Source organism: Triticum aestivum, chromosome 6D (assembly GCF_018294505.1).
Source record: "Triticum aestivum cultivar Chinese Spring chromosome 6D, IWGSC CS RefSeq v2.1, whole genome shotgun sequence".
Classification (NCBI taxonomy): domain Eukaryota; kingdom Viridiplantae; phylum Streptophyta; class Magnoliopsida; order Poales; family Poaceae; genus Triticum; species Triticum aestivum.
In genome coordinates, this window is record NC_057811.1 from 400980158 (window position 1) to 400998867 (window position 18710).

An 18710-nucleotide genomic window follows, 5' to 3' on the forward strand; every position below is an offset into this window, starting at 1 on the left:
GTGTAGGGGGAGGGGGGCAAAGGCAGCAGCACAGCGAGGCAAAGCAAAGCAAAGCAGCCCTCATTTCACTGAAAAGAGAGGTCACGTCTTTCGTGCTCGTGCTAGCTAGACTGCAATGATTTCTGGCCCCGAGGAGGGGGTATGGGCATGGCCATTTGATGGCGAGGCCTCCCGTCCCTGTGGAGCGAGAGAGGGGGCGCATCATCATCAGAATAGGAATAGCAGCGAGTAGTCGCATTAGGAGGAGGGGTAATCAGCCCATGTCTGATTGACTGTTTTTGGTTTCTTCCCTCTTTTCTTTCCTTCTGAACTTCGGTTCACTGTTCTCTGTAACTATTCTTTTCCCCTATAATGCCACGGCAGAGCTCCTGCCTTTTCCCGTCAAAAAAAAAACATGGCCCAAATCTTCTGAATTGGTTGCCTCACGCACAGCTTGTACCACATCAGTGCATGTACTGATGTACATACCATGCTTCTGAATCAGCTGAACCACAAGTGAGTAGAGTACCATGCATGACATGGCAAGGCCTAGCAAGTAGTATGGGCGGGCTGTCATGGATTCCTTATCATATTCGAGCCGCAAGGAAAATACCTGCCATTTCCCCGGAAAAAAAGCTTGCCTCCACCACCGGGTGCCTCCGCAGCTATCTATCCATCCATCCATCTATCTATGTAGTGGAGTACTCCCTCCTACATGGCACTGTTCATATGATGCCCGCCTACTGATTTGATACGAACTGAACTGATGTGCGCAAGCACTACACATGCTGCTACAGTAGACGACAGCGCCACTGGATGCGGTGTATTTATCTTCCTTGTCACTAGGATACTAGGGTTTATCTGCTATTTAATCTGGTGCTTGATTCTTCATCCGTAATGCATGGTGACCAAGGTTCCCTTGTCCATTTGCCTCCGCTTCAGTCAGGCCGGGCGGGCGGGAGGCGCTTCCTCCCTGTCATCTTCCGGGCCTTCCTCCGGCCAAAGATACTTTTGATCCCTTGTTTATTTCCCCCAATGGAATTGGCACGCTGACACACGCCTCCCGAGCCCGCTGTCCAGCTGCGGAATTCTTTTGCTGCAAGAATCCCTCAAAGGTGTTGGCCGCCGGCCGTGGTGGTCTGTGACAGTCAGTCGTGGCGCAGTACAACCACGCTCTCCTCCAATAAAGCTAATGCCTTTCTCGGATGGGATCAATACTAATCTTCTCCTTTTAGGGTAGGATTAGCCTAGGCCACTCGATTAACAGCGCACTCTCACTGTTTTTCACAACTATAGTAGTACTAGCTTGAGTTTTCACACAGGCCCCAAGGAGGGCGGCCAGGCCATAAAATAAAAGGGTGGAAAAGAAGAATTTTTCTCCCCTCCTTTGCCTTGCTCCAATACTGAGGTCCCTCCAATATTCTACTCCTACTCCGGCGAGCGAGCGAGCGAGCAGGGGTCAGGCGGCAGGCAAGTCTGCCCCCTCCCTCCCCTGCTTTTGTACCTTTGCTTGCAGCCAGAGCGCAGGCATCTTCCTTTGTGTCATTTGCTGCTGACAACACATCAGAGGTGAGTGAGGTGAGAGGCGGCATCCCTCCTACCCTGCCCACTGCCGCTGCCACTGGCAACTTCACTCGACTGCTTGTGCGAGAAGAAAGGCTGCGTGCGCGCTTCCTTTCCTTGGCCTCACCCTCGCCCTTGGCTTACCTGCTTCCATGTTTGAACACACACCAGCCAGCAGCTCCTAGCCAGAGAGAGAGAGAGAGAGAGAGAGCCCTTCCCTAGCAATGGAGGCGGTTCCCCTGCTGCTGCTCCTCCTCCTCCTCCTCCTCTCCTCCCCTCTCGCGCCGGCGCCGGCCAACGGCCTCCTCTCGCCCAAGGGCGTAAACTATGAAGGTTAGTTGTTAATGTTCTCAAATCAAGAGCCCTACTGGTTATTCTTTGGCGTCTGTGTGTGTTTTCTTTGGTTTTCTTGCATCGGAGCTCGCCACACCTTGTTTTGTTTGTACTCTTCTTCGTTTGTTTGTTCCTCTTGCGCTGGCGTGTGACACACTGGCAATCTCTCTTCTGTTCGGTTTGCAGTGCAAGCTCTCATGACGATCAAGAACTACCTCAAGGATCCCCATGGCGTGCTCAAGAACTGGGACCAGGACTCGGTGGATCCTTGCAGCTGGACCATGGTCACCTGCTCACAGGAAAACCTCGTCACCGGCCTGTAAGTTTTCTGTCGCGGCTAGACTATGGCTCCATCACACACCAATCATTTCCTTTTGATCTTAACCCTTTGTCATCTGGCTGTTCCAATTTGTTCTCTCAGGGAAGCTCCAAGCCAGAACCTCTCGGGCCTGCTCTCCCCGAGCATAGGCAATCTGACCAATCTCGAGATAGTGTGAGTTTCTCTTGCCATCATTAGCCTTGCAAACCACCACTGTATGTCTGTTCCTTTTTTTCTTTTGAGAACACATGGGACTATGTTTCTTTTGGGCTGGAAGAGATCTTCCTTACCTTTTCTTCTCCCTCTTCTCTTGTTCACAGCCTGCTGCAGAACAACAACATCAATGGCCGAATCCCGGCAGAGATTGGCAGGCTCACGAAGCTTAGGACGCTTGACCTCTCCAGCAACCACTTCTCCGGCGAAATCCCCGGCTCCGTGAGCCGCCTCAGAGACCTCCAGTACTTGTGAGTGCCCTTCTCTTCTACTGTGCCACTGCCAGACATGGATGAATGATAGATACTCTGAAGGTTTCCCATTCATGGCCTGTTCCAACATGAGCCATGATACATGCCAGTGGCTCTTCTCATTGTTTGCATTGTGCTGCCTGCTACCAGGAGGCTCAACAACAACACCCTGTCCGGCGCATTCCCTTCGTCGTCGGCTAATCTGTCGCACCTTGTTTTCTTGTGAGTATCCTCTGCTTGTTTTGCTGTTATGTGGTTGTGTACTGCCCTGCTCACTGTCAGATGGACTTCCCAATTCTCAGGGATCTGTCCTACAATAATCTGAGCGGTCCAGTTCCAGGGTCTTTGGCAAGGACATTCAAGTAAGGCCGCAGTACTGTGTAATTGTATCTTTGACCAAAGTACTATCTCTCCAGTGGAGACATGTTCACCATAAATATGGTTGAGCTTATGGGAAATTAATTGATTTTCTTGCAGCATAGTAGGGAATCCACTGATCTGCGGAGCAGCTACAGAACAAGATTGTTATGGAACTTTGCCGATGCCGATGTCCTACAGCCTGAATAACACACAAGGTTTGCTCAGTCAGTCGATCTCATCCATCGATGATTAATTTCTACCCTGCACTGATATTATATAGATGGTAACTGTTGTAATAACAACTCTTTTTACAAAAAGGTACCGTACTGCCAGCAAAATCTAAGAGCCACAAAGCCGCAATTGCATTTGGTTCTACGATAGGCTGCATCAGCATCCTTTTCCTACTTACGGGATTGCTGTTCTGGTGGAGGCATAGAAAAAATCGGCAGATTCTTTTCGATGTCGATGGTAAGTAAAAAGTCTGAAATTACTCACCGAGCTCATAATGGCCAGATGCTTGTTTAACTTGGTGGAATCAGTTACTGAGCGTGTTGGTTATTTTGCAGACCAGCACATAGAGAACGTCAACCTTGAAAACCTGAAGAGGTTTCAGTTCAGAGAGCTCCAGGCTGCAACAGAGAACTTCAGCAGCAAGAACATGATAGGAAAAGGCGGTTTTGGAAATGTTTACCGAGGGAAGCTCCCAGATGGAACTATAGTAGCAGTCAAGAGGCTGAAGGATGGAAATGCCGCAGGCGGGGAATTGCAATTTCAGACTGAAGTCGAGATGATCAGCTTGGCAGTGCACCGGAATCTCCTTAGGCTCTGCGGGTTCTGCATGACTGCCACCGAGAGGCTACTGATCTATCCATACATGTCCAATGGAAGTGTTGCATCACGCCTGAAAGGTAAAACACATCAAACTTTCAGGATGATTGTTTCTTAAAACATAAATCTGAATAATCACGAGCTAGTGACATAGCCACCATTCATCAACAGATATAAGTTGGTCTTGAAGGATTTTTTTCTGAGTAACTGACATTCTGCCAATGCTCGTTCGAAACTTCAACTTGAAAAAATGATTACAGAAAGATTTGCATTCGATTCTCACATTACATTCTTCTCCTTTGGGCATAGCTTTAGAACAAAGAATCCCACATGACAAGATATTAAACTTCGTTCTCACATAACCAATTACAGGGAAGCCACCACTGAACTGGATCACCAGAAAGGGAATAGCCCTCGGTGCAGCAAGAGGCCTACTATACCTGCATGAGCAGTGTGATCCCAAGATCATCCACAGGGATGTAAAGGCAGCAAATGTACTGCTCGATGACTTCTGTGAAGCAATTGTTGGAGATTTTGGGCTTGCCAAGCTCCTGGATCACCGTGACTCGCATGTCACCACAGCTGTGAGGGGAACTGTAGGCCACATTGCCCCAGAGTACCTCTCCACGGGCCAGTCATCTGAGAAAACTGATGTCTTCGGCTTCGGGATCCTGCTGCTAGAACTGATCACCGGACAGACTGCACTTGAGTTTGGCAAGTCATCAAATCAGAAGGGAGCCATGCTTGACTGGGTAAATTCATTGTCATACTCATATGGCACGGTGTGGTTTCAGGCATATGATCTCATCATACATGAGTCTTACTCATATGGCACTGGCTTTTATTCAGGTCAAGAAGATGCACCAGGAGAAGAAGCTCGACGTGCTTGTCGACAAGGGACTCGGAAGCAGTTACGACCACATTGAGCTAGAGGAGATGGTGCAGGTGGCACTGCTGTGCACCCAGTATCTCCCTGGTCACAGGCCTAAGATGTCGGAGGTGGTCAGGATGCTCGAAGGTGATGGGCTCGCAGAGCGGTGGGAGGCGTCGCAGCGTACTGACTCGCACAAGTTCAAGGTGCCCGACTTCACCTTCGGGCGTTGCTACTCCGACCTGACAGACGACTCGTCATTGCTGGTGCAAGCAGTTGAGCTCTCTGGACCGAGATGATAACACGACAGAGAGTTGAAGAAGGAAACATCATCAGTTGTTTCCAGCAGGACCTGTACAGCAAAACCTGCTTAAAATGGCAAACAACATAATGTAGCCAACATCTAATGATGCATTCTGTCAGGAAGTGGAGCACATCTCAGATGAACTGTACAAAGAAGAAGGGCACAACCTAGTTATCTAGGCATGGTATATTTTACATTAACAGATTCTGTAAGCTGTTGGTACAATAAAGATGACAGAGCAATATTTTTTGAGATGTAAGTTTTGGTCCTGTTTCCCCCTTTTGTCTTCTCTGCCTTCACTATTTTTAGTTTGTATTGGATTGCAACGACCTGGCAGTTTCATGTTGTCTTCAAACTGATAGAGCTCCAGACTCTAGTCTACTAATTTCCTTTGTAACTTATAATCTAGCAAATCTTTGTCAAGAAAGTAGTGAACATGTTATGTGCATTTCCAACTAAATGCAACTGACATCATAACTTGATGGCAAAGATCTGCATTAATTTGTCTAGAAAAGAAGATCTGCATCAAATACAGCAGCAAACAAAAGAACAAGCAAGAAACAACCACAGCAGATGGAATTAGGCTCTTGCGCGCTTTTATGTTCCACCAGCAGGGTCAGTGATGTTGCCCTGTTCACTTCTTGACAAACTCCACAGAGTCAACCCAGCATCGGACCATATTTCCTCGCTCAGCCACTGTATGACAGTGCAGGAATGTGGCCCGGGTGCAAGCTATTTTAGTTCATATAGCTGGAATTTTGTGGATAGGTTTGGTTTGTGTTACCAGAAGGCCGTTCCAGGGCAAAGAGCTTCCAGTTTTTATTTGATGTGTTAATTCCGGGGCACGGCTAAATAGCAGTCGCCCGCTAGAGAAGAGCAGCACGGTCACTTTCAGACAGGCAGTGTAGTGCTGTCAGAAGGACAGAACGAGCAGGCGACACGCTCCACCCGGAACTGGATCCTCAAACATAGAGAAGCTACAGTACCCTAACTTTCCTTCTATTAATCCATACAATTAAGGCTAAAATAACTTAAATTAATTTTTAAATTACAGATCTAGTATATACATTCATAGTAATTACATACAAACAAGTTGATGGTGAGATAAAATTAATTTTGGATTTTTTTTATATCTACAGTAATTACCAAAAGTAAATAACCTGCTAATAGTCCCTAACATTGCTTCTTCGTTTTACACTAACGACCACTGTAGCATCATGGCTTCCCTTCTAAGTTAGAGGATCCAGCTCCGCTCCACCCTTGTAATTTCCCCCTTCTTTTTTCCCCCTTCCATTTCCAATCGACGGAGGCATCGTCATCATCGGTGTATCGAACATGAGAAATCTTGGACTTGCAGAAAAGAGGATTTTCAGAATTTTAGGTCAACTTTCAAACATTTTGTTCAAACTTTTGTAAAGAAGACTTCTACAATTTTTTGTGAAACTTTTAGAAAGTTGACTTCCACAAAAACACTTGTCAAACTTTTCAAAAGCGGACTTCCACAATTTATTGGGCGAACTTTCAGAAAAGGGCACTTTCAAATGAAGTTTTCATACTTTCAAAATTCTCACAGCGTTTAGAAATTTGTACTGTACTATACTTTCGGAAACACCACAGACACACAAACTTCCATAACATCAGAAAATCTTAGGCCCAACTTTCAGAAAATCCGGGGAAGCTTTCAAAAAAATTCAAGAATAAAAACTTCAAACAAATTAGCCTTGGTGGATGTGGCAGCCCATTTTGCCACTGCGGAACCCGGTAGCCACGGGGACCTCGTCGGTGGTCAGATCCGGCTGAGCCCGCCATGGGAGCGTCAGGATTCGGCTGTCATGGCCCATCACCAAGGGTCCCGTCATGCCCCGCAACTGTGGCTTCTGGTTCGCTGTCGAGGAGTCCGGATGCGCCATGAAGCAGCCTTGGACACAACGGCACTGTGGCTCATCAGCTATCGCAGGTGGAGTGCCAGCCATAGCCTGGTGTGGCGATGCCACATGTAGCCAACGCAGGGCAGCAACTGTTGAAGTGTATATGTGGATTTCCTAGCCCTTTCCATCAGTTCGGACTTTTGGTTGTGTTGGCTAGTGCATGAAGCTTGACATGGTACCAGAGCCTAAGGTCTTGAGTTCAAGCCCTGGCTTTCGCAATTCATCCAAAAATTGTTGTTGCCCCCTCTGTCTACGTATAGGTCTCTTGAGCCATACCTCTGAGTCAATTTGCGCGTTGACATCCCGCATCACACATGAGAGGGGGTATTGAATTGTATATGTGGATTGCCTAGCTCTCTCTCCATCTCACACGACATTGAAAATAAGCTACTAGAGAAGGCTATAGAGCTGAGAGGATAAGAAACATGTGGAAGGGATAAGCGGAATAAGTGGATGAGAAAAGGGAAGGGAAAAGATAAGGTGGTGTAAAGTCGTTCTATGTGTGGTTCTTAGATCAGAACCAAGTGAGCAAATGCAGCGAATTCTTCAAACCAGATTCGTTCACATTGTACACAAATGAGAAAACTAACCTGCACCAAGCAGTTGTGAAAATGAAAAGCAGGGAATGAGCACACAAGCGTTAGGCGGATCAGCACACACTGTACACCCCATCTCAGTCTGAATGACATGCTCTGCAGTTGGGCATGTCTTTGAATAATACCTCATACTCACTTTTGAAGAGTTATGCGCCTGTTAAATCACAGCAAGGGGATAATAGGATAAGAGGGTGGAAAGCCTAAAGCGTGATACGGCATGGTCATTTTCATCACAATTTTTGTTGTTCCTCTATTTATCTAACACTGAGATTTCCATGCAAAGTTACAATTTCGGACCATTATAATAAGGAAATGATAGAAGGCTTTAGAGTATATGTAATGCAGTGAAAGTAAGTCAAAGGGGAGATGAACGACGACATACCAATTGGTCAAAAGTCTCCTGTGTTGTTGTCTGGTGGTTTTGAGCTCACCGATCTTCGAAAATTATAGGAGATGTATGTTACATGCACACACAGAAAAACTTAGGCATTTCCAGTGCTAACTATGGCAAGAGTAAGGAAACAAATGTGCTCAAAGCCAGCATGGTACACTAAATATTATTTTTAAGGATGACTAAAACTTGCTAACACCCTATACTATAGTTCATAGTCATGGTTGGAAGTTGGGACATGCTTTTCAGTGATGTATCCTTGGCAGTCATGCTACTCACACCAGCACATGTGAGCTACTAGCAGTTAAGGATGCTAAGAGAATCCCTCACAAAAGGTGGACAATGGGCCAAAGACAACCCTGATGTGTTCTTATAATTCAAACTGGCTTGGCCCTACTGCAAATCTGTCACACAGAACTTCAGATATTATCTATTAAATCTAGGTGCAAAACAAAGCAGAGTGCCACATCATGACATTCACCCATCGTAATCCTATTCCAATCCAATGAAAACAATTGTAGAGAAAAAGGCTCTCAGTACTCAGTAGAGTGTTCATCACATTACACTTCACAGAATATACATCTAGAAGCATCTATAGTTTTATATGAAACAATAGAGCTCAGTAATAATCTTTCCACACTAAATTGCAAACAGAGTACAGAATTACCGCAACAGCACGCAGGCACAATCATGGTAACATATACGTAGTCCATAGTCATGCCTTAGAAAAACGGTTACTGTTTTCTGTTAGCAGTATGCATAGGAACTACATGTAGGGAAAGATTATCAGAGTGCTACTGTCTATGATGAGCATAGCTTGTATAGAAATTAAGATAGTATAGTCCTGTAAGCTTTTCTGGAACTGAATATATTCTGCAAGCTTCTCCAATACATCCAGTATAAGTTTGTTGACAGGCTTGAGTCTGTTTCAAAAGATCTGACGGACAAGATTTGCTCAATTATTTGTAGTATTCACTATGTTCATATATGAAGCAAGTCGGCTAAGACTTCTGAACTTATTATGCAGCAGCCAAGATGATTATGTACTCAGATTATGAAGCCACCATGCAACAGTACCCACCTTGGCCATCCTATCTTAAAATAGTAACACAGTATTAGCCGTCCACAATCAACAAGAGTATATTTGGTAAATTTCAACTGTACTAACCACCCAACATCAAACTATGAATCATCGGTAACATGCTTAAGCTCAAGCCTTTTTTATAACAACAAGCTCTAAGTTTGTCTGTAAATTAAGCTCAAGTCTTTCAGCGAAGTTATTTCAAGACTTGGATCCATAACAAGTCATTTCAAGACTAGCCTGCAATAACGCAAGCTAACAGCTAATTAACTGGACTTCCAGTCACAGATAGTCGAGTCATGGAAGAGATAGGTTAGAGATTTAACAAACCAAAACCTATGAATAACTGCAGCGAAGAAAATGCAGAAGATGCCAGTAAATGCACTTCCTAGACTGAACATCACCTTAGATATTTGCAGATCTATACGGTCCCACTGAAACTATCTAGTGACATGGCAGGGTGCTTTAAAACTTTTCTCGTGTATCTTCCGCTTCCTGTCTCTTGATGAGGTTCCAAAAGGTAGAACAGCTAAGGGGAGTACGAACGAATGGCACAAAACCTCAGACTTTGGAATCCAGAGACCCCTTTTGCAAAAGATGTGCACAAAGAGAGCAAGGAGCATCTCCCACCCTTTGCCTGCTTTTGTTATACCACATTGCCTTCTAATTCTCCTATCTTTGGGTTTATTCCAGTAATCTAGTTCAAGAAACAGGCAGTTCCTTTTATACAAAATCTGTACGATTTGCTTCAGAAAATTCTTAGTTTGCCTATAATTACGAATTCATTAGGAAAAGATGAATACACATTCATCCCTAAAATGGAAACTAGCTAAAATACAACATAAAGTGTAACCCCTTATACATTAGTAAGTCTTCAAACTGGGTTTCTCAAATGTTTTGACTCCTGTTCAATTAGATGATTCCAGATTACGTGAAAGTTGTTACCCTTTTATTCTCTATATGTGCCAAATTCCAACGAATAATTGACAAAAAATGATGTAGTATTTGAGAATTGGCATCGAGACAAGCAGCGTAGCAGCAACATCCACGTGCAACCACAAGACGCACAGCGGCATTCATCGCCACCACAAATGACACCACCTGTCACTCAGTGGATTCCACTGCCACCCTCCTATTAGTACTCCTCACAGAAATTCCAACACTGACTGCATCCGCTCACTCCCAAGTAAGTTCAAGAAAAGGATCAAAAGCCACGGGAGAAGAGGAACATGAGAAGATATGTATTCTCCTAAATAGGACACACTAGAGACTAGCCACAGTCTTCGGTAAGACCCCTCCACCTACAAGTTGCAAGATTTATATGTTCATGAATTGCAATTTCAACAGCAACCTTTTGGAGAACGAAGCTGGAAGGATAAGTTTTCCATGGGCCAGGCCATGCGATGGATGCCATGCAGCACCAAGCACAGTATACTGCTGTGCTGATGCTGCATATCTCTGTGCATCTTGTGACACACAGGTTCATTCTGCTAACCGTGTGGCATCACGCCATGAGCGTGTGCGTGTCTGCGAAACCTGTGAGAGTGCACCAGCAGTGCTGGCATGCCATGCAGATGCAGCAGCACTATGTACCGCCTGTGATGCACAGGTGCACTCTGCCAACCCAATTGCTCAGAGGCACCAACGAGTGCCTGTGCTGCCACTCCCAGCTGTTGCCATTCCAGCTGCCTCTGGCTTCGCGGAGGCAGAAGCTTCTGTCACTGCCCATGGCGATAAGGAAGAGGGAGAGGAAGTGGACTCTTGGCTCCTCAGAAGAAATTCTGATGACAACAATTGTGCCAACAAGATAGATCGATACTACAACCTTGTCGGATACAATATGTATTACGACAACATCACTTGTGACCCAAGACCAGAAGAACAATACAGAATGCAAGAACAGCATGTGCAGAACAGGTACATCGAGAAGGAAGGGTGTGAGTGTGTAGTACCTCCACAAGTCGTCATGGCAAGTGAGCAGCAAGAGAGCGATTATGGAACTATAGGAGCAGGGCAGGCTGCCTCCGTTACCGCTATGACCAGTACCTACACAGCTTCCATCAGCAATGACGTGAGTTGATCTATTACTTTGCTTAAATTATCATTCGGCGATCTATTTATGTTTTGAGTTCGTACCACTTCAAAGCAGCTCAGGTTAATCCATTTCTGCGTTAAAATAATATATCAAACAGATTGATTGAATTAATTATTGTCACAGCTCACTTAGGATACAAGATGCAGATTATTTGCCTATTTTCTCCTTCCTCTTTTCTCTCTTCTCTACTTTTTTCGATCTTCTAGGTCAGGCTTTTTAGCCTGATATTTTCTGCAAGTTCTTTTCCCACATACTGTATCCAAAAAGGAGCTGTCCAACAGAATGTTTGACTGCTCTTTATTCCCTCAGACCTAAAATAATGTAGAAGTCACAAAAAAAAAAATGTAGAAATAACTCCCAGAGAACTTAGGCAGCTTGTTCCTCAGCATCTAGACTTTGAACTGCTGTTAGTTACTTACGGATCTCAAACTCATCTACCGGCATATAAGTGCAGGTTTTGTAGTTTGGGGGGTCAAGGTCTCATTTTCATCTTATTGCAGGGTGTTCAAAACCAGCACTTCTCTTATTATTGAAGTATTTCAGTGACTATTTGGCAATTCTATCTCAGATATCTTTCTCATCAATGGAGGTGGGTATAGTACCGGACAACTCCAGACCAGATATCTCAAACAGCAACATCCTGACTAGCAGTGAAGCCATGGAGCTCTCAGGCCATTCACTTCAGATGCCAGTGCACTTCAGCTCCATGGACAGAGAGGCCAGGGTCCTCAGGTACAAGGAGAAGAAGCAGACGAGGAAGTTTCAGAAAACCATAAGGTATGCAACAAGGAAAGCATATGCAGAAGCACGACCACGGATCAAGGGTCGATTCGCTAAAAGATCAGATATAGAGCATGAGGAAGACCACATGCTGTCACCACCAGCCCTACCAGATACTAGTAGTTATAATACTGTTCCATGGTTCTGACGTAATGAGATAACAAAAAATGTGTTGACAGACACATGGAATGATGGACACTGTAATCATATGGTTCAGTGCATTGTGCAAGTGTCCAAAATCTCTTGTAAATCATTTAAGTATGCTCTGAGACCATATGAAGACAAATCAGTGTGTGGTCCAACGTAAATGTGAAGTGTGACATAAGAGAAAACATGTAACAACAATTCCAGTATTTCACGCGATTATCAAGAATAGCAACAAAGGTTGAGACTTCTACTGTTAATAGCATTTTTACATGTCAAGATGAACAACTCTGCTTTACCTTGGGTAAACATGGAGCATAGTAGTTACTAATAACATAACATATTTTGAACCACATAGGTCCAATATCAGTGATCTGCGAGGACATTAAATAAGAAACATCATGGCCTAACATTAACAGACATACATAACAATAAACCATGGTTATGCACTTCTGGGAGAATAATTACTACTATGGGCTAATGATATGTGCAGGTTCACACACAATTTCGATAACGGTTTACGACATCAGTTTTGAAACATGCAAAGGCACCAGAATGAGATTTCTTGGCTAGTGCAGTATGGATTATTAAATCCTTCTCTGAGAAAGGGGCGTAGTTGCACTACACTCCCTTGCTATGTCAAGTAAAAGTGATCATGAATTCTTTCTTTGAGAAAGGCACATAAATTTCAGTATGCTGTCGCGCTATGTTGAGCAAAAAAATTGACATTGTATGTTGGCCAATTTGATTAGAAACCTTGCAAAGATTTGAAGTTTGAAGGGGGTAGAGGCAGATATATACACAGCTCATACTTTCCATGAAGTATTGTATCCGTGTGATACTATTCAGTTTGACCTAAGTATGCATAAATGGAAAATGCTCGCGTGACATCTATTTGGGAAATTCACAGAGAAGGACTAGCAGAACAGAACAATGATTCAGGGACATGGCACAGCATGGTAATATATCAGCTTTATATGCAATAATGAAGCGGGTAATACAGAAACAGATCAACTAATCATCATGCTCCTCTTGACCTCCAGAATCTACACGGTTCAATCAATCCTCGTGTTATGTTCTTGAAAATAATCAATCATCATGTTCCTCGTCAGATTCCGAATCTAAGCAAAGGAGGAAAACAGTAAACATCACAACACATAAGCGAATCTGAGCCCTATATTATGTGACTTAGACTGATGGATAATAAATGACCATAAATACAAGTATATACAAGGCTGAGACTGAAGTGATAGGTAATATATTAACCAAATTTAACTTCGGAAAGAGAAACCTACCAGATCTAATGTCATCCCCAACATGCCCTTTAGACTGAATTTGCTTCACGAGCATTCGCTTCATTAAGACAAACCAATATATGTGTAGAACAAGGAGGGAGAACAGAAGACAGTTGAACACATAGTAGTATATCGGCCCATAAAATTTATGTCTCTCCTTGTTCAAAATATGAACAATTTCATAGCTGAAATTTACAGAAGAAATGCACAAGTTTTAGCGACATTCTAGAGTTACCTAAAGTATAGAACCCCATATAAGAACAGAGTTACTGGTATGTACCTAGTGCTCCAGAGAATCCAGAATGGAAAATATATCAGGCGAAGGATCACCCAAGAAATGACGAAAAGAAGAAATGATACATCAGCAAGCAACTGGCGTCCACTGTACTTAGAAATTTTTCCAACCTCCAGGAACACATCACTTGCATCATGAACGGCAAGCACAACTGAACCCACTCGTGCAAACCTGTTAAGGAAACTACTCAGCTCAGAGTACCGAAGAAAAACATGTGCAGGCGTTCCAACAACTGCTAGTATTATTTAAAAAAACTGCTAGTAACAAAGAAGCATAAAAAAAGGCAGACAAATGCTTGATGTTTATGTTCTCTACCAGGAGATGACAATCAGCTGGGGTATAACTATAAGATGACAATCCGACAAACAGAGTTGCATACCTAACTACTGTATTCTCTACCAGGAGAAAAATACCAGCCACAAAAACAAGTCAACATTCGTAAATATCGTTTTACAGTTGCAATCCATGCTTGTTCTATCTATCCACCATTCTTCCATTACATTCTATAAGCTCAAAGTTGTTCCAAATCCACACTTTTCTCAACTATTGGCTCGATGAAGGCTGTCATGTAAAATCCAGGAACGTAAAAGAAAGCTAGTAGCAGGCAAATTACTAATAAACAAGCAAAGCTTTTCTCTAGGGAACAAGCAATGCAAGCATGGATTAACAGTATATGATATATGCAGCTATATATGAATTGGGAGTATGGAGGAATGTAACAGAAAGCTAGTACATGCAAATCTTACTAATGCAAACAAGCAACGCAAATATGGATTAACAATATATGATATATGCAGGCATGCAGTTATATATGAACACAATAGAAAGAATAATCAAATGTATACACAGTTTATATTGTGGAGTCTGCACTTTGTCATCTACTCCCTCCGTTCCTTTATATAAGGTGTATTTGTTTTTTGATAAAATTCCAGAATGTAAGGTGCATTTCTTCTAATTCCTCATAATTCCCTTGTTAGCCCTCCAGAATAATGGAAAGTATCTCTCTCCTGATTGTCTGTATCTCTCTTTGTAGCAAAGGAAGGAAAGTATCTCTCTTTGTAGCAAAACATGTTACAGACCAGCAGGGATCTAACTTCCACATTCATTGGAAGATGCACAGGTTTACATGCGTGCGCAACTACCCAAATAGCCAAACACTAACATGCACATTCATTTGCTATTGCACCCTAGCAAGTATGATTCTCACCACTTGAATCATGACAAGAATCAGATTAGCTAAATACTGCTCAAGTAATGATCGCAATGTATAAGAAGGCACTAAACTTGAATTAACATAAACCAGCTTGAAAAATATTCAGATAGTTAAAAGCCTAATTACCTGAATATGTACGACATTACAATGAGAAAAACAGATGCTATGTGATGAGTCATTGAAAGGCCAAAGTCTGAACGCCTTGTTTCCCAAAAGAGAAGGGCAATTATTGAGTACATATAAAAACCAGCAGCATACATGTAAACCCCCTTTAGTTTAAACCTGGAGAAAGAAATGAATTTATTAATAATTTGGTACCAAAAAAGAACATTCTAATAAACAGGGGGAAACTGAAGTATATATTACTTCATTGTTTGATCTGGCCATATTTGGTCTCCTGGTCCAACCCAGAAATTCATTGTGCTCGTGAACCATGGCTCATTGTACGTCACAGCTAATGCCAGAAATTCGGCGGAAAGGAAATAAACGCCTTTCCAGGCGGATTCCTTAAACTTTCTGATCTTCATCCTCTCTGCATCTGTCTCTGAGCCAAGCCTTGCATCCCACTTCCCAAAAATCAGACGCCTGGCTAGCCGCTGTACACAAAATACAGGTGATAATTAGCTCATGAGTTTCGTCTACTATGATGAGCCCGCATTTTCTCCTGAAAATGGAGTAGCTCGTAGAGGAAGATGCCAAATAACTCACAGGTAATGGTGTTCAGGTTTGTATTCACAATTAAGTGGCCAGGTGCAGGAATGTGTGCATGCAGAAAACGATGCATCCCCTTACAAACCCCCATTTCCTCGACTCGGATTATTTTACCAAAATGAGAAAACACAGTCATTAACATTTTCACTGTCATGACAGCATTTCTTCGTTTAAAAACACCGAGTTAATCATGACCACACTAGTAGATGATTAAAGATTTATACCAAATACTCCCTCCGTTCCTAAATGCAAGTCTTTTTAGATACGGAGCAAAATGAGTGAATGTACACTCTAAAATATGTCTATATACATCCGTATATAGACCATAGTGGAATCTCTAAAAAACTTATATTTAGCAACGGAGGGAGTAATTACCGCGAGAACTCATCGTGGGCACCCCATTCCATTTAGAAACTACCACTTGTACCACTAGTAACAAAATGACTCGAGCATCGCCTAGGTGTTGGATCAGGGGAGGCAAACAACAACGGAAATGATTCGAAACTGAGCGGGGCGGGGGCAAGCCGTGTGCACTGTTACAACCTCGAATGCGAAGCGGTCGAGGAGGAAGCGGACGGCGAGGAAGAAGGTGGCGAAGAAGGGGAGGGCCGCGAAGTCGGCGTAGGCGGGGTGGCTCTCCGCCTCCCAGTCGATTGACGGGACGCCCATCGCGGCGGCTCGTCGTCCGGGATGCTGGCCCGCTGGGTGGTCAGCGGTCTCTTTTTCTTTTGGCTCGAAGACGAGACGGGCGGTCGGCGGTCGACGGTGGGGGAGAGGGAGAGCAGAGGCTATATGGTGCGCGGTGCGAGACGAGGCGCCCGGCGGTCTGGGTGACCGGCGCGACGGCGGAAGGCGACGGGTGGTCGGCCCGGAGGCAAGATGAACGGCTGAGCCGGGTTCTGCTTCCTGGGGTTGGCGGCTCCCTGGCCAGTACTATTCTAATTTGACCGGCATTTTGGGGCTCTAGAATATTGGACTTTCCTCTTTTGAGGAGAGAATCTCGGACTTTGAAGTAGCGCTTTCTCTGGGTGACAAAGTTCGGAAAATCAAACAGTTTGTTTAATTTACATCTAGATGTTTTATAAGAATGTTACGTCTAAGCTTCCATAAATAACACATCAACAAGGAACAAAAAAAATCTGGGACAAAAAAAAACCACAAATATAGTGGACACAAGTTTAGATGTGACATAATTATGTCACATGTAGATGTATCCTAAACAGACCCAAAATCAAACTATGTCGACGCGGTCGCGTGTATAATTTGCGAGTTTAATTCTAGCAGTTTGGCTGTTTCAAATCAAATATAGAAGAAATATCTCACATTTGTGGGCACATATATAATGTGTGGTATACTCCCTCCGTTTTTAAATATAAGCCTTTTAGAGATATCATTACGGACTACGTACGGAAGTATATAGACGTATTTAAGAGTGTAGATTCACTCATTTTGCTTCGTATATACTTCCTCTGTCCCATAATGTAATGTAAGACGTTTTTTAATACTAGTGGGGTGTCAAAAAGTCTTATATTATAAGACGGTGGAGGTAGTTCATATTGGAATCTCCAAAAGACTTATATTTAGGAACGGAGGGAGTATAAGAATATCAGTACATGCTCTAGGAAAGGCTTTGGCCTACCCTTCAACCAGCCCTTTGGATGTAAATTTGGTATATTTGCTCGTTTGATCAACATTGAATATGCAGCCCACACGAACCTCAAAGCAGCTTTGGGTCTGCTTGAGAGGTAACAGCTAAATCAATCATTTTTCAAAGACAGTCTCCAGCGAACCAAACTCATCTTCGAAACCCGATTATGTACTAGTGAACTTAGGAGGTTCAGGGTGGTAAATGTGGCATGGAGGATTATTTGCAAGCCTGGTGATTTGGGGTTCTGGCATTATATGTGTGCTCATGGTGGATGACCGCACTTATTCCACAAAACCCTGACAAGGTTTACGCTATATTCAACATCTTTGTGCAAGACAATGTGGGAAATGGCAATAGCAACCTCTTATGGAAAGATAGATGGATCCATAGTCAAACTGCCTCTGAAATCGCCAGCTTGCCGTTGGAAAAAGTTAACGCAAGGACCCTCAACTATAAATTTTAATTGGATGAAGCTAACTACAAATGGGCGCCGCTGAACTACAAAATCTTTGTTTGAACTGCACCGCAATATCAAATCTACACTTCCGACCGTCGTGTCAGTCAATATTACAAGTGTGTCGGACACCCTATAGAGCTGGTGGCTTTCAGCAAGGAGGAACTACAAACATATTGAGCACAATGGATTTGATTCACTTGTTATGTTGATCTACGCCTTTGGAAGCAAAGGAATGCACATATCTTTGCCAATTATAGATTGCAGGTGGACCAGAGCACCTTGATGGCACAATTTCTCGATGAGTACAAACTCTAGAAAGAGGAGGGAGCGAAGGAGCCTAATACTTTAGTGAGTAGTTAGAGTTGAGTTGTATGCTGTGAAATTGTATCAATAGTCGCTCATATTGCTTGCGAGATACGGCGCGCTATTGTGTACTCTAAAAAAAAGGAACTTTAGTGTCCATCAAAACATCATAAAATATCTAGGTCATCTACAACTAAAAATGACTCACAACATCGAAATAAATAATCAGTACATGGTAACACATCACAACCAACGTGAGCGCTAATAGAATGTATTTCCCCATCCTTCATTAACCATCACCATCTGCATGAGGGTCTTTGTGGACTCTTGCAAAATGTACAAACATAAAGCATCTAAAGAGAAACAGATATACGAGGAGAATAATCACCTCAGTAACCTCATGTTAATTAATAATACAACTAAATGCACAAGATGTGGTGACACTACCTTGCATTCAATACTCACTCTATTCTCTTGTTATTTCAACTCTTCATCATTATATACAGCAATCCACTCATTCGCACGAGCTATAACATATGCAATGATGTAACCAGTGCATGGCAAAGGTGTGTTCAGCTCGTCGGGTCTGTATCTTTCATCACTATGGTGATTCATATCAACACGCCCAGTACACGTACACCCATAGCATTGACCTTTAAAAGGAGGGGACACATGAAAATTGTCATCTAACTAACCAAACACAATCATAATAATAACTGAATAAAGCAAAAGAACATGTGGTGCCCCCATGT

At 43.3% G+C, this 18710-nt stretch overlaps 3 protein-coding genes across 3 annotated transcripts; 2 read left to right on the forward strand and 1 right to left on the reverse strand.

Moving 5' to 3' along the window:
- The first annotated feature begins 1376 nt into the window (after window positions 1–1376).
- Window positions 1377–5296, forward strand: LOC123145368 (LRR receptor kinase SERL2). Its single transcript, XM_044564765.1, has 11 exons — window positions 1377–1875; window positions 2062–2194; window positions 2297–2368; window positions 2515–2658; window positions 2809–2880; window positions 2961–3020; window positions 3136–3233; window positions 3337–3486; window positions 3585–3926; window positions 4219–4598; window positions 4696–5296. The coding sequence occupies exons 1-11, from the start codon at window positions 1767–1769 to the stop codon at window positions 5014–5016; spliced, it is 1881 nt and encodes a 626-aa protein (XP_044420700.1). The 5' UTR covers window positions 1377–1766; the 3' UTR covers window positions 5017–5296.
- A 4588-nt stretch (window positions 5297–9884) lies between these two features.
- On the forward strand, window positions 9885–12079 carry LOC732705 (zinc finger protein HD1). Its single transcript, XM_044564766.1, has 2 exons — window positions 9885–11088; window positions 11681–12079. The coding sequence occupies exons 1-2, from the start codon at window positions 10339–10341 to the stop codon at window positions 12038–12040; spliced, it is 1110 nt and encodes a 369-aa protein (XP_044420701.1). The 5' UTR covers window positions 9885–10338; the 3' UTR covers window positions 12041–12079.
- Window positions 12080–12993: 914 nt separating this feature from the next.
- On the reverse strand, window positions 12994–16507 carry LOC123145369 (ASC1-like protein 2). The gene is made up of 6 exons (XM_044564768.1): window positions 16094–16507; window positions 15206–15435; window positions 14966–15121; window positions 13612–13797; window positions 13332–13516; window positions 12994–13157 (listed from the first exon to the last, which is right to left on the reverse strand). The coding sequence occupies exons 1-6, from the start codon at window positions 16217–16219 to the stop codon at window positions 13126–13128; spliced, it is 915 nt and encodes a 304-aa protein (XP_044420703.1). The 5' UTR covers window positions 16220–16507; the 3' UTR covers window positions 12994–13125.
- Window positions 16508–18710: the final 2203 nt, after the last annotated feature.